Here is a 13,146-nt window from a genome sequence, read left to right on the forward strand (position 1 = left end):
AGGGGACATAAGGGATGGTCTTGTCGCTAAGAGCAATCTCTTCCAGACAACCTTAGGATGGACTGAGAACGAGAAGGAAAAGATTATACGGTAGGCAGTTAGGCAAGGTGTACCTATTAATAATTATATAGTAGGATGAATTCTATTTATTTATTTATTTTCTTTCCTCTCTTACAACTATTCTTACAGATTAAATCCAATTCGATAGTGTAACTTTATTCTATATATACATAATATCTATAACTACTGGACAGTTGTCGTTTTTATAATCTCCATACTGACTTTCATTATTTTCATAATAGGTCGTTAAAGTCTGATATTGAATGAAGAGTTCTGAAATTGTGGGTGTGGTTGACACAGTTACTTGTTTTAGAATAAACTTTAGTCAAAAATGTATACCCTTGTCCTGTGCTCAAAATCGAATTATTTTCGTTACTTATAGCACATACCACTAATTCTGCATTCCAATCCAAACAAACTACTGGCACGCGTTCAGATACTTGAATCAAATAATATAAAAAAGAAGACGTCACTATAGGCAGCCTATTTTAGTAAATTTTCTATTATACCCTGCCTATTATTTCTGTTATTAATTTATTTGAAATAACTCCCTATTGTACACACCAAACATAAAAAAATCGTAAATCCTCCTATCTTAAACATTAACAAAAAAACTTACAAATAGATAAAGAATAAGAAGATAGAGAAGATAGAGAAAACATAGAATAAGACTTATTCTATGTTTTATAACTAATTATAAATACTGCGTAGTACCTAATGTAAGTATAAAATAATGTGATAGAATGTCGTGCTACAGAAGATATAAGCCCCAGAGAGAAAAAATACTTCGAAAAAATATGCTTGAAAAAATCGGCGCTTATAATTAGATATGAATCCAGAAACAACCTGTCCCAAAAAATAATGATCAATTTTGATACGTATGTTATTGTTTTATATTCAAAACATAATTGCATAAATGTCTGCCTTCTTATCATCGTTTAAATGACCTAATGACATGAGACGCGTGGCTAAAACCGGTTCGAAACTCCTTAGTATTGACCTATCACCTAAATATTATGATTGTCAGTCGACGAACGAGTGATTTGAGTGATCGATCAATCGAGGTGACTTTACTCTTTTGAGGAAAATTTTGATTTGAATTTGGATCTTTATCTATTTGTAAGTTTTTTTGTTAATGTTTAAGATAGGAGGATTTACGATTTTTTTATGTTTGGTGTGTACAATAGGGAGTTATTTCAAATAAATTAATAACAGAAATTAGGCAGGGTATAATAGAAAATTTACTAAAATAGGCTGCCTATAGTGACGTCTTCTTTTTTATATTATTTGATGCCAGTAGTTTGTTTGGATTGGAATGCAGAATTAGTGGTATGTGCTATAAGTAACGAAAATAATTCGATTTTGAGCACAGGACACAAGGGTATACATTTTTGACTAAAGTTTATTCTAAAACAAGTAACTGTGTCAACCACACCCACAATTTCAGAACTCTTCATTCAATATCAGACTTTAACGACCTATTATGAAAATAATGAAAGTCAGTATGGAGATTTTAAAAACGTTAAGGTTTAAAATGAAAAACATAAAACTCGCAAAGAAAGCGCTGCTTTTAAATCAACTAGGTTTTATGTTACAATTTGATGGCTTAAAATTACGACCTTGTTATTACAATTTAAATGAAACAACGGTTCGTAATTCACAAGTTAATTATCACATTGGAAAGCTGCGCAAAAAGTTTTTGTTTAAATAAGTCAAAATGAATACAATTCTTGCTTTACACCTGTCTTGTATTTGAGTCCACCATTTTTACAAATATATTTTGGTGTAAAATACTACTAAACTTAATCTTCTTGCATTCTAATTTAAGAGTCGAAATTAGGACCTTAACTTTCCCAGTAACTAGCTAGTAAAAGAATATTAAATTGTAATAGAAGCTGATAGGCAAGGTCTTAAGGTGTGTGCCTTAAAGCGATAGTGATCAATAGAAATTGATTGAAATTTTCCAGAAATTCAGTGCTAAAAATAATTCGATTACATTACAGTAGACTAGTGATTTCAGTAACCACAGTTTCTATATTTATATAGTATATATTATTATGTTTTTTGTTCCCACTTTTTAATGCACAGTTCGTTCTTTTGTTAAAGATGAGTTTTTTGTCTCGCTGTGGTTAACAACAAAAGCCTTTATCTGGTTTTATTGAATTAAACTTTTTTCTTGTTATTTAACTGTAGAATGAAATAAAGGAAAATTTTACAGTAGTTTACCAGCTCATACAATTATTATGATAAAGGTTTGCTCCTGTAAAAATACCGAATATTGAAGAATTTATTGTCTAAAGAGTTTATTGAAATTATTTGTTTTATCTATTTTATCTTTCCTAGGATTTAAATAAAAGGTGTACCAATAAGTCTGGATATTAGAATATAAGACACTTAACATACTCATTCTATTTCTTACAGACTGCATATATATTATGTTACGATCTGTGACTCGTGGGTACAATGACTGCTTAAGTGTCTTGCTGGACAAATGGTAAGCAAACAATTACAGAATTTTCCTACGATTATAATGTGGAACTTTACCGTTATCAAACTGACTAAGGTCTGTTCCTGCGATCTTTACTGCAATAAACCTATGCTTCTCATATTATCTAGAAATTAAATTGTTTTAGTAAAGTTTTCTGTAGCAAAAATCTACAATCGACTATTTTGGAAAGTTCTAAAACTTTCCATATAGACAGTTATAAGTTCAAAATGGCGGCACTATCAGATTTAAATATGGAACACACAATTCTAAATTCGAATACTTTTTTAGCGCTTCAATTTACGCGCCCCAACAAAAACTATAGACACAATTACAGACGTATAGTTATAAATAAACATACAAATAGGTATGTACTGTTTATTTATATACAAAAGAGTATATATACCAGAGTGCAAGACCATTTGTTATCAGTTTGTGTTTGAGCTTGAGTTAAGTAGCTCGTTTGTGATAACGTGAAGATGATCGAGACTATTGTTCCGGCGTTTGCTGAACTTAGCGAGTTAGCTAGTTTAGGGGTAAGTTTAATCTCCGTTAATTGTATTTATGTTAATTTATCAAAAATACAAAATTTTGAGGAGGCAGGAAAAAAGTCCTGCACAAAAGTAGTGGTATTGTCCCGGCCTAAAATATAGATACTAAATTAAACTGTTTAAGTTACAAAAAAGAAAAATCAAAAAATTCAGTCTAGTTAAGCAAAAAAGTATTAGTATTTTCACATCTTTCTTACTGAACTGCTTTTAGAAGACATATCATAACGCCAAAGACTCTTTTTTCTAATGACTCACTAATTAGCTTATCTTTGCGCTGCAGCCTATAATTCGACCTTTCTCTTTGCGATTAAAAGGTGAAAGATAGCACCAGAGCGTGTTAGAAAATGTAACACATCATCAAATACTTAGATCTGCTAAAAGTTGAATCAAAATGGTTATACAAATCACATTATTATAATTATGCTCTGCCTAAACATTCCCACCAAATCTAAGGTTTCAGAATTGAAAATGAGTGTTATACAAGCACGACATAAAAGCCATTTTAATTTCAAAAAAACAAAATCTTTCAAAATATCTCTTCCTAAAGTGTGGATCGAAATCTCAACAATATTGTACCAAATCATCGCCATGCCCAGTTTTTACCAGTTTCTTACGTTCCTTCCCAGGCTGGTGGAGGAGTGGTCTTCGCCACTGATGATTTCTTCGCGACTTGTGAGAACATGATAGCTGATACGGAGCCCATCTTCATAGAAGACAAGTATACGGATTATGGCAAGTGGATGGATGGCTGGGAGACTAGAAGGAAAAGGATTGCGGGACACGATTGGTGTATCTTGAAGCTGGCTACTAAGTGTGTTATTCGAGGTGTGTATTTTTTTGGTGTTATACTTGGTGCAAAATATTTTGGTCAGTTGCAAAAGCAAATAATAATCATGGCGGCTGTTTTCATGCAAGAAGATTATATAGCCAGCTGTGCACGGCATATTATAGTGCATTTGTGGAGACATTTGTCAGACAAGTGCGCTCCCTATTTCTTCAAGCGCATAGCCTGATCTGACAGAATTCAAATATGTATCTAATTGAATGTCTACGACTTTACATTATTTTATTATATTGTGGATCATCATCTAATTATTTTACAATTAAGCATTAAAGTGTTGCTATTTACTAATCACTTTACACAAATAGACGTTAAACAATAAAAATTATTGAAAACATTTAGGCACTATTGTTTATTTGATAAAAAGAATATTGTGTAACAAAAATTGACCTATAAAAGTAAATAATTCGTTCACAATGTTATCTTGTAGTCTACAACCTCGTCTACACGAGGTTATAAGGCAGAGACAGAGAATCTATTCTTGTTTATCAATGGACCGTGATGAGCAGGGTTAGCCTACGCGCATACTACAGACGAAACAGTCGGCCGGTTGTTGCCCCGGTGGTTGAATTTATTTTTTGGGAAATTCTTGAATTCAATTTTTTCCCCTAATATCCATTAAACGTATAAAAACATAAAAAAGAAACTCAAAACTAATGAAGGGCATCGAAAAATTCTCCTCATCGCTGAATTCAATTAGTTTTTAGTCTCGATCTGTTACCGGAAAAATACCTGATCGTTGTTAAGTGTGTACTTCCATATATATCTTCATAGTGATTTATGAGCTCAAACCAACTATTGGCCGACTAAAAGTTTGCTGAGTGCGCGTACTCTAAATGTTGCTATTTACTAAACAATTTAACTATTTAGAATATTCATCATCATCATCATCTCAGCCATTGACTTCCACTGCTGAACATAGGCCTCCCCTTAGATCTCCACAGATACCTGTTGGAGGCGACCATCATCCAGAGTTTTCCGGTTTAGAATATTTGGCTTGATAAAAATAATATTACGTAACAAAAAATTACCCATAACAGTAAATAATTCGATCATATTAAAGATCTATTCTTGTTTATCAATGGACCGTATAAAGCAGGGTTTGTGAACATTTTTACGTCTTGTTTCAGGTTTATTGGTTGACACGGCATTCTTCACGGGGAACTATGCGCCGAAGTATTCGATACAAGCGGCGTGCTTGACCCCTGAAGGTTAGTGTTCTATTTTTAACTATGAAGAGTTTTTATTTTAACATCCTCTCGAAAGTTTAAGAATATTATAGATTATGTTCAAAAATATTGTTTTGCGCAGAGATGCCCATTTAGTATTTCTTTAACCCGTTGTATATTAGAGCGTAATACGAGATTTTCTATTGTTTTATTTAAATTTAGTGGTATACAAGCAGTTAAATGAAACTGATTGTGACAGGTTTGGCAAAAAGCAAAATATGTAGATACTAGTAGGAAATGCAAATGCAAAGAGTGATAGTAAGCATTTTGTAACTAGTCATCTCATATAGCTACTCGTAATCCAATAAAAAATAGAACCTTCTTTCTGAAGCAATTGAGTAAAAATGGAACTGAATTCCAACAGTAAAGTCATTTATGATAATTTAAATTAATTATGAAGTAAGCAAATAATTTTCAAAGTTTTCCTTCCTACGATAGTCTTGACCCGGAAAAATACTTATGAAGATGTCAAGCATGATTTAATTAATTTGTGATAAATTTATTTTATTTGTGAAAAAGGAAAACTAAATGTAAATAGTAAAATCTTAAGGAAACATAATGGCTTTTGTTAAGTACTCAGTATAAAATATAAAAAAAAAATATTCAGAAGCCATTGAACCATTACAGAGGCCATTGACCTTGGAACACAAAACCTACACCTCACTATTATATTTTACAACAAAAAAATGCACCACAACGTGTCACCTTAAAACAAATGACCATCAACAAATGTTCCTTTTACAAAAAGTTCTCAGTTCAAGCTTCACCACTAGAATTCTAGAACTTAGAACTCACAAAGCACTTAGTTCTAGCCCAATGAGGCGTGGCCTGGCAATTTGCCAGGGCTATTTACCAGACACTCGTTATTTTTGCCAGACAGTTAGAAGATTCTTTATCTTCGGTCCTAATCAATCATAGAAAGGATGTCGGATTTTTGTTTCTAGTGTGTGGGTTTTGAGGATCGTTACTTTAACAACAGACTTTTTGTGATTTTTTAAACTTTTCTTACTTCTTATATTTAGCATTATTTCTACAAGGACACAGTCTTACAACATAGTGCAACTTACCTAAGGAAACCATCGGTTTAAGCTGGTCTAAAAAACTATAGTTTTTGACTATAACACAGACTATTCATTATTGCTCGACGTTCAATAATATATTATTGAACGTCGAGCAATAATGAGATCTTTAAAAAAACTTGGTATTTTTTAAAAAGTATTTAATCCTCTTTAACTTAACGGTGTCCAGGTTGTTTTAGTTTTAATTCAAAACAGTCTCTTACCACTATCTTCGGGGACATAAAGTTTTTGCAGTGGGCTGGACATTACCCTACTATAATAATGGCTAGGCGTATCTTATGATGCCCGGAGGACTGTATGAGTAGCCGTGCCAAGGAGTTTACGTTTTTATTACCTAGGTTATTTTATGTATGGAACGTGGTCTAAAGTCTACCAAAAATGAGAGTGTTATTAAAAAAAGTTAAAATGACAATCGGAGCTAAAAAAAATGTTTTTATAACAAAAATAGTAATTGCGTTCATGCTATCGCCAAACTTAGATAGATATTAATTTTTCTCAAGAATCATACATACTTGTTGTCACAATTATTTTTGAGGTTTAACGGTGATAAATAAACCCTTTGTTACATTAAATGAAAAATAATTAAGAAAGTAGGGCAATCCACCCAGGTTTTAGAACCAGCCAATCAAACGAAGTGCAATAACAATAATATTTTTGTTGTTTCAGAGGAGGAATCCATTCCAACAAGAGTATCGAAAATGGGCACGGCTTGCAACAAATTCGACTTGAAACATATCGAAAGACTTAAGTCTGACAAATGGGATGAGTTAGTGCCCGTAACAGCTCTGAGGCCAGGCTATGTGGAGACCAGGCTCAATTTTCAGAAGGTAATTTTGAAGATACCTAATGTTACTGATTTTAAGGTTTAAGAAAATAATCTGAAGTTTTAAACATGTACTCCAAGATTAACATCTGAACCAATAAATAATGCAAAATGTAATTTTTGACAGTTATTTGGTTTATCTTCTGTTTTCATATTAGATGGAAGCAAGAAAATATTTGTCTATCAAATATAGTGTACATTTTATTACTTTGTTTATCTTTGGAAATTGGGCGCAATTTTATCTAGATGCTATCACACACGGCAAATATGATTGAGTCTTTTAAACCAAATAACAATTCATACGAATCCTCTATAAATATTGCAATATTTTAAAATTGCAAGTTTTCTTAAATCTCACTTCGTCTCGATTGGGTTTCTGAAATAAGATAGATGGTTCGAAGTGTAAAAACTTTATAAATAAATCTCATCTATCGTCACACTATTGTAGCACTCTGAAAGAAGAATATAGATAAAAATAAATAAGAAAGAACTTTTTTAACGTACGTCTCATCTCTGATAGAGACTATTAACTTTGTAATAAAGTTAAAATTGAGTGCAAAAATATGAATGACTTAACATCACAAAAATAAAACTTCAACACCCGAAATAGACCCATAATTTCAAATAGAAAGTTTGAAACAAATTCGCGACATCCTCGCCACTAGCACTAATTTATGGCACACTAGAGTGAAATTTTAAAATCCAGGAATATATTCGTGGAAATTAAAACATGGAACCACACTTAAGATATTTTTATTTTAGGTCCTGAGCGACGATGCCTGGACTCACATTCGCGTGAACATTTATCCTGACGGAGGAATTGCTCGCCTGAGGGTATTCGGAGAAGCGAAACCAGAGCGGCCTCCAAGAAATCAAATTATAGACCTAGTGTCTTTACTGAATGGCGCCGCTTGCCAAGGTAAGGATAACAATATTGGAAGACTTGTATGTGCAGCGTAGTAACCTGCTTGCAAGGATATCAAATTAATTTTATAGAGGCTTCCGCTACACGAGCAATACATTATTCTGATAGACAACGATTCCGTTGTAACATTAATTTTAGAACAGAACTTTGACGTAGTCCTAATTATGTTCGTCTTTGTTAACAGGGTTTTCAAACGCACATTACGGACATCCTAGAAATGTAATAAAGCCCTCAAAAGGCAAATGCATGTCGGATGGTTGGGAAACTGCCAGGAGACTAGACAGACCGAACGTTATTGAAGCTAATGATGATGGAACGATGAAAAGCACAGGTAAATAGAAAATCATCGATTTCAATGAACTAATAAAATTCATAGAACACGAACAAATACTTCACATATCAAACGCAAATAGCGTGAATTTCTAAATTTGAATTAGAATATTATCAAACGTTTCAACTATTTCTATTGTTGTCATGACATTTAATTAGATGCAAACTGAGAAATGTAAATCAAATTTTGGTTTCGTCAGACAATGGGATCTATATTTTGGACCCTATTCAGGGAATCTTGTCTCGTTTATTTCAAACTCAGCTAACTGGCATTATTTTCTTGAAGGGCAAGAATGGGCGGTCTTCAAATTGGGCTTCCCAGGAAACATTAAGCAAATTTGTGTGGACACCAACCACTTTAAAGGCAATTATCCTGACTCCGTGAAGATTGAGGGGGCGTATTTAGGATTCGCCGATTGGTACCCGGAGACAGATGCCAACTGGTGTAATATTTTGAAGCCTAGTAAGGTAAGAAACTTTCTTGATTATAATTAAAGAATACACTGATTTTTTTCTCTCGTTTGTTTTTTAAGCTTTATATTTTTCTCTCATCTCCATAATTTTGGATAGTGATATCTATCACGAGCAAAAACGTCATCATTACTAGTTTAGAAATATGAGTTTAGTCACAATTTATCACAGATTAAAATTTAAATCACTTTTCCAACCCTAAAATAATCCCAGAAAGATTTAATAAATCACCCTTAGCACGAGTAAATAAAACCGACGACTGAGCTTACAAAATCCAATTTATTAAAGCCTCCATTTTCAATTACAGCTATCAGCCCATAATGAGCACTGGTTCGACTGTGATTCGGGTATCATCACACACATTAGAGTAACGATGGCGCCAGACGGCGGTTTCAGCAGAATTAGGGCGCTAGGATATGTCGACTCACAAATTGTTTGAGGAATTAAAACATGCTCCATAAAGCAACTCTGATGGCTGACAAAGAAATTTGACTGCGACTGTACTGGGAAGTTGAAATTGTAGGGTACAGTCGTGCTCGGTGTTCGGTATATGATGCACCTATGCGCTCCGTAATATCACTGTTAGAGCTCAGTGAGCCAGCAAATTGTTGTAATAGTCTCATATATTATTCCGCACTATAAGCTACCTATATTCTTCTTCAGTAATTTTGTTAAGCTGCTTAAAAATGGATTGTAGATGCATTTTCTGCGCTGCCATAAGAGTTGCTTGATCATGTTTTATTTTGCCGTCCTGTATTATTAGGTTTAAAGTTCCTGTGTTGTAGAACTTAGTAAAATGTTAAATTATGTAAATCAAGGAAATGCTTTGTGAAATGGAAATTCATACTTTGTAAATTATAGTGAGTTGAAGATTCTACCTTTAAATATATCAACGTAGATACTAGTACCAAAGATTTCTGTATGAATGTTAAATCTTGTATTACTTAAAATAAATTTAGTATAAGTAACATAAATAACTAAGCTATTGATAACTTTGAAAGAAACTTAGTGAAATCAATATTAGATACTCCTCCTCATGAATATTATATGAGTAGTGACCTTGAGGTAAAAGTTTTAATGTATACCCAAATATTATATTAGGAACACGAATAATAGCTTTATCTTTCAAATATTCAATATGTTGTTTTTAAGTATTACTAATAAAATAATATTTAATTTTAACATGTGTTTTTCTCTATCCTTTACAGCTCGTATTGATTCCATCATAATATTGAACATTATGAAATATTAATATTTTGAAATGAGTTTAATTACCACTAACTTATCTTATGGAGACACCACAGGTGACAAAATAAAAAGATAAAAACACAGTAAAACACAGAAAAACAAACGACACACAAACATCCAAATCGCAATATTCCACGAACAATTTCATGAAGATCGAATGTATGTAAGCTGAGCCCTAACTTTATATTGGCACTATAAAACGGCAATATATTTGAGAGGCGTTTAAAATAACAAAATATCCTCGACAATCCCTCGTGGGCTTTTAAGCAGAGTTCTGCAATCTCCGCGACAATATCCGGCCTGAAACTTTGTATCACACGTGAATCCGTAAGTCGAACAAAGTTTGGGAGGGTTCTGTAGCTTGTAGGATCGTTTTGCTATACCCTAAAGCCTTGTTTGTTAAGATGATGGTGTTAATTTTGCATATACATATTTTTGCGCGCATTTTTCTGTACAATGCCCGCCTCCTTTAAAGTAATTGATAGGTAAAGTAAAAGTATTCTTAAAAAGTTCTTATATCTTAAGTCTACTTAAAGAAATGTAGGTGACATTTTGATAAATTCATCCATTCTTTATATTTTAAACATTATTGTAGCCTTGTTCAGTACAGTTCAAACCATCATAAAACTTAATACTATGAATACACCTATTTTAATAAACATTTGTAAAACATAAAGAGAAAAAGTAAGACTACACTTGCTCCATTAAACAGTAAATAAATACCCCCTTCACCCAAAAATAACACATACTTACCCAACGACAAAAAAATGATGTCAACGTAATACACTCAATAAAAGCACACGAATAAACTTTCAGCGCACTAGTGTTATCATCTAGCAGCCATTTTGTTAATGCATGGGGGAACGGGTAATTAACCTTTATACGATCCACGAAGGTCACGGAAAGTAGGATGCATCGGAGGGTGAAAGAATCGGTAAAAGCATCGATATGGATGTACTATTCGAGTGTGAAAAAATCGAGAGGTCAATTGTGTTAGGGATCGATTTAGTTAGATAGATAGAAGAGTAGGTACAGTATGGGGCAAAAAAAATTACTACTGCTATCTCGATTTAATTGCTGTTTATTTGCTTACTACTTCAAGAGAGTTCTAATAATCGAAATTTTCTCGAATCGGTTTCCCCCGAATTCTAAGACAAAAGACATATTTGACATCTTTACAGGAAAATGTTCACTTCAGCATAATACTTTTTTTTTCAGTATTTCTCTCTATTACAATTTTTCTTAGAAGACTTTGTAGTCTTTCACTTTCTTGGTAAAACAAATACTAGAGAAGGCTCTCAAGGTCAATACAGAAAAGCATTTACAATTTTTTCGTAAGAATTTAAATACTTTATCTCTTAATCGAATTATTTACATTATTAAGGCTTTAAAAACCAAATAAATAAATGGCTCATATACACAACCACAGGTCTGGATTAAGACCAATAATTTTAACGTGAACACTCATTAGAAAACCTATACTTTCGTGAATTTTATTACAGACTAATACCAATTACTCTTGAAACCCGATCCGATCAAAGAGCTAATTATCATTCATTAACTTGAGAGTACAACGGCCGACAACTGAGGAGTTTACCCTAATGTTTTAAATGAAATAACTCGTATTTCAACAGGGTCATTGTTTTTATGTTTTTTGAGACAAATATTATGAACTTATTTAAAGATATTTAAGGGTCACTAACATTGAAAGGTGCAAAGATGTACCTACTACAAAATTTCATGAAAGTAAAGTTAGTCATGCTTAGACTAATGCTCAGAAGCAATTTGATAAAGAAATGTCTTATTATATTGATAAGCATAATAAAATGAAATATATTATAATATTTTATTTCTCACAACTGTCTCAACCAATAATAAAGATCGTCACGTATTGTATTTCATCAGACTTTAGTGATATTTTCCAATGAAAGTGTATAGTAATTCGACTGAAATTACTTCAATTCGATAATACATCAGAATCGGTGATCGATTACATATTTAACATACTATTTTATACGACCTGTGTGTGTGATGTGTGAATTTATATTTGGTACTATATAGTGTTTTACATGGAGCGATTGTCTATCTGACATCCTCAACCCAGTTACCAGGGCAACCCCTCACATATATATCCAAATACATACATACATAATCGACATATTCCTTGGTAAGACTGGTTGTCAGACTGACTTCTACTACCCGTAACGACTGTCAAAGATGTTCAAATGATAGCCGAGGCACGAGATCACGGAAGAACCGTCACCCATCCGCGGACCGACCCTAAGATCTATGCGCACAGCTTTGACTGAGCCACAAGTTCTTCCTACAAACCATTTACACAAAAATGACATTATAGGTGTGCAACGTTCCCCCGATAACCCGTTAATATGTCAACACGTGTAGGTACTGATACGAAGTTCTAGATCATCTGCTGGTAACCGGTATATAGTGGTGACTGATAAGGATGGAGACTCGATGGACTGGCCTCGAGTCGTGGACTGTGATATTAATTTATATAAGTATATGTATAGGTATGTTTGTAAATATTTCCGTTAGTTCCTGTTGTAGCAATTTAACCGTAGTTATTTTTTAAGGTATTTTGTGGACTTGTAATGTAAATTGGGCAATGTAGTATATGTTGAGGTAAATGGATGCAAGCAGCCTAAAATTGGGAGAGTTCACATCTCCACCACAATTAGATAGTCTAATTGTGGTAGAGATGTGAACTCTGTGATTAATGTCATTTAAAAGTTTCTTTTTTTTTTGAGACATGTTACAATTGTTGTAATTTAAAGAAGATCGAATGATAGGGTACCTACTGAAAATGAGTATCTTTTGCCAATTAAAATTCCTTTAAACCGTTTTAACCAGAATTCCACTGGGCCCCCACATTGTCTTGAACCCAACTACCAACAAATACTAGACTTCCCAACCACTGAATAATTTACTCACCCCCACATAAAAGTATACTGACCTTCAAGTACCAACTAAAGAAACATACCATATTCAGAAACATCTTCACTTACCTACCAGCTGTGACATGTTCTGACATACCTGTATAATTGCCACTTCTGATCCCGTGTCAGACCCGTGTCACTGCTATT

The 13,146-nt window shown here is 33.1% G+C and overlaps 1 protein-coding gene across 1 annotated transcript; it reads left to right on the forward strand.

The window, feature by feature from the left end:
- The first annotated feature begins 2,976 nt into the window (after positions 1-2,976).
- On the forward strand, positions 2,977-9,976 carry LOC124631813 (allantoicase-like). The gene is made up of 8 exons (XM_047166422.1): positions 2,977-3,081; positions 3,723-3,921; positions 5,068-5,148; positions 6,912-7,072; positions 7,831-7,987; positions 8,178-8,324; positions 8,610-8,791; positions 9,102-9,976. The coding sequence occupies exons 1-8, from the start codon at positions 3,025-3,027 to the stop codon at positions 9,231-9,233; spliced, it is 1,116 nt and encodes a 371-aa protein (XP_047022378.1). The 5' UTR covers positions 2,977-3,024; the 3' UTR covers positions 9,234-9,976.
- The last annotated feature ends 3,170 nt before the right edge of the window (positions 9,977-13,146 follow it).

The sequence above is a fragment of the Helicoverpa zea genome, chromosome 7, assembly GCF_022581195.2.
Source record: "Helicoverpa zea isolate HzStark_Cry1AcR chromosome 7, ilHelZeax1.1, whole genome shotgun sequence".
Classification (NCBI taxonomy): Eukaryota; Metazoa; Arthropoda; class Insecta; order Lepidoptera; family Noctuidae; genus Helicoverpa; species Helicoverpa zea.

Coding starts and splice junctions, on each gene's coding strand:
- LOC124631813 (XM_047166422.1), top strand. CDS start 3,025: ATGATCGAGACTATTGTTCCGGCGTTTGCTGAACTTAGCGAGTTAGCT. Junction 3,082..3,722: donor GCGAGTTAGCTAGTTTAGGG/GTAAGTTTAATC, acceptor GTTCCTTCCCAG/GCTGGTGGAGGAGTGGTCTT. Junction 7,073..7,830: donor CCAGGCTCAATTTTCAGAAG/GTAATTTTGAAG, acceptor TTTTTATTTTAG/GTCCTGAGCGACGATGCCTG.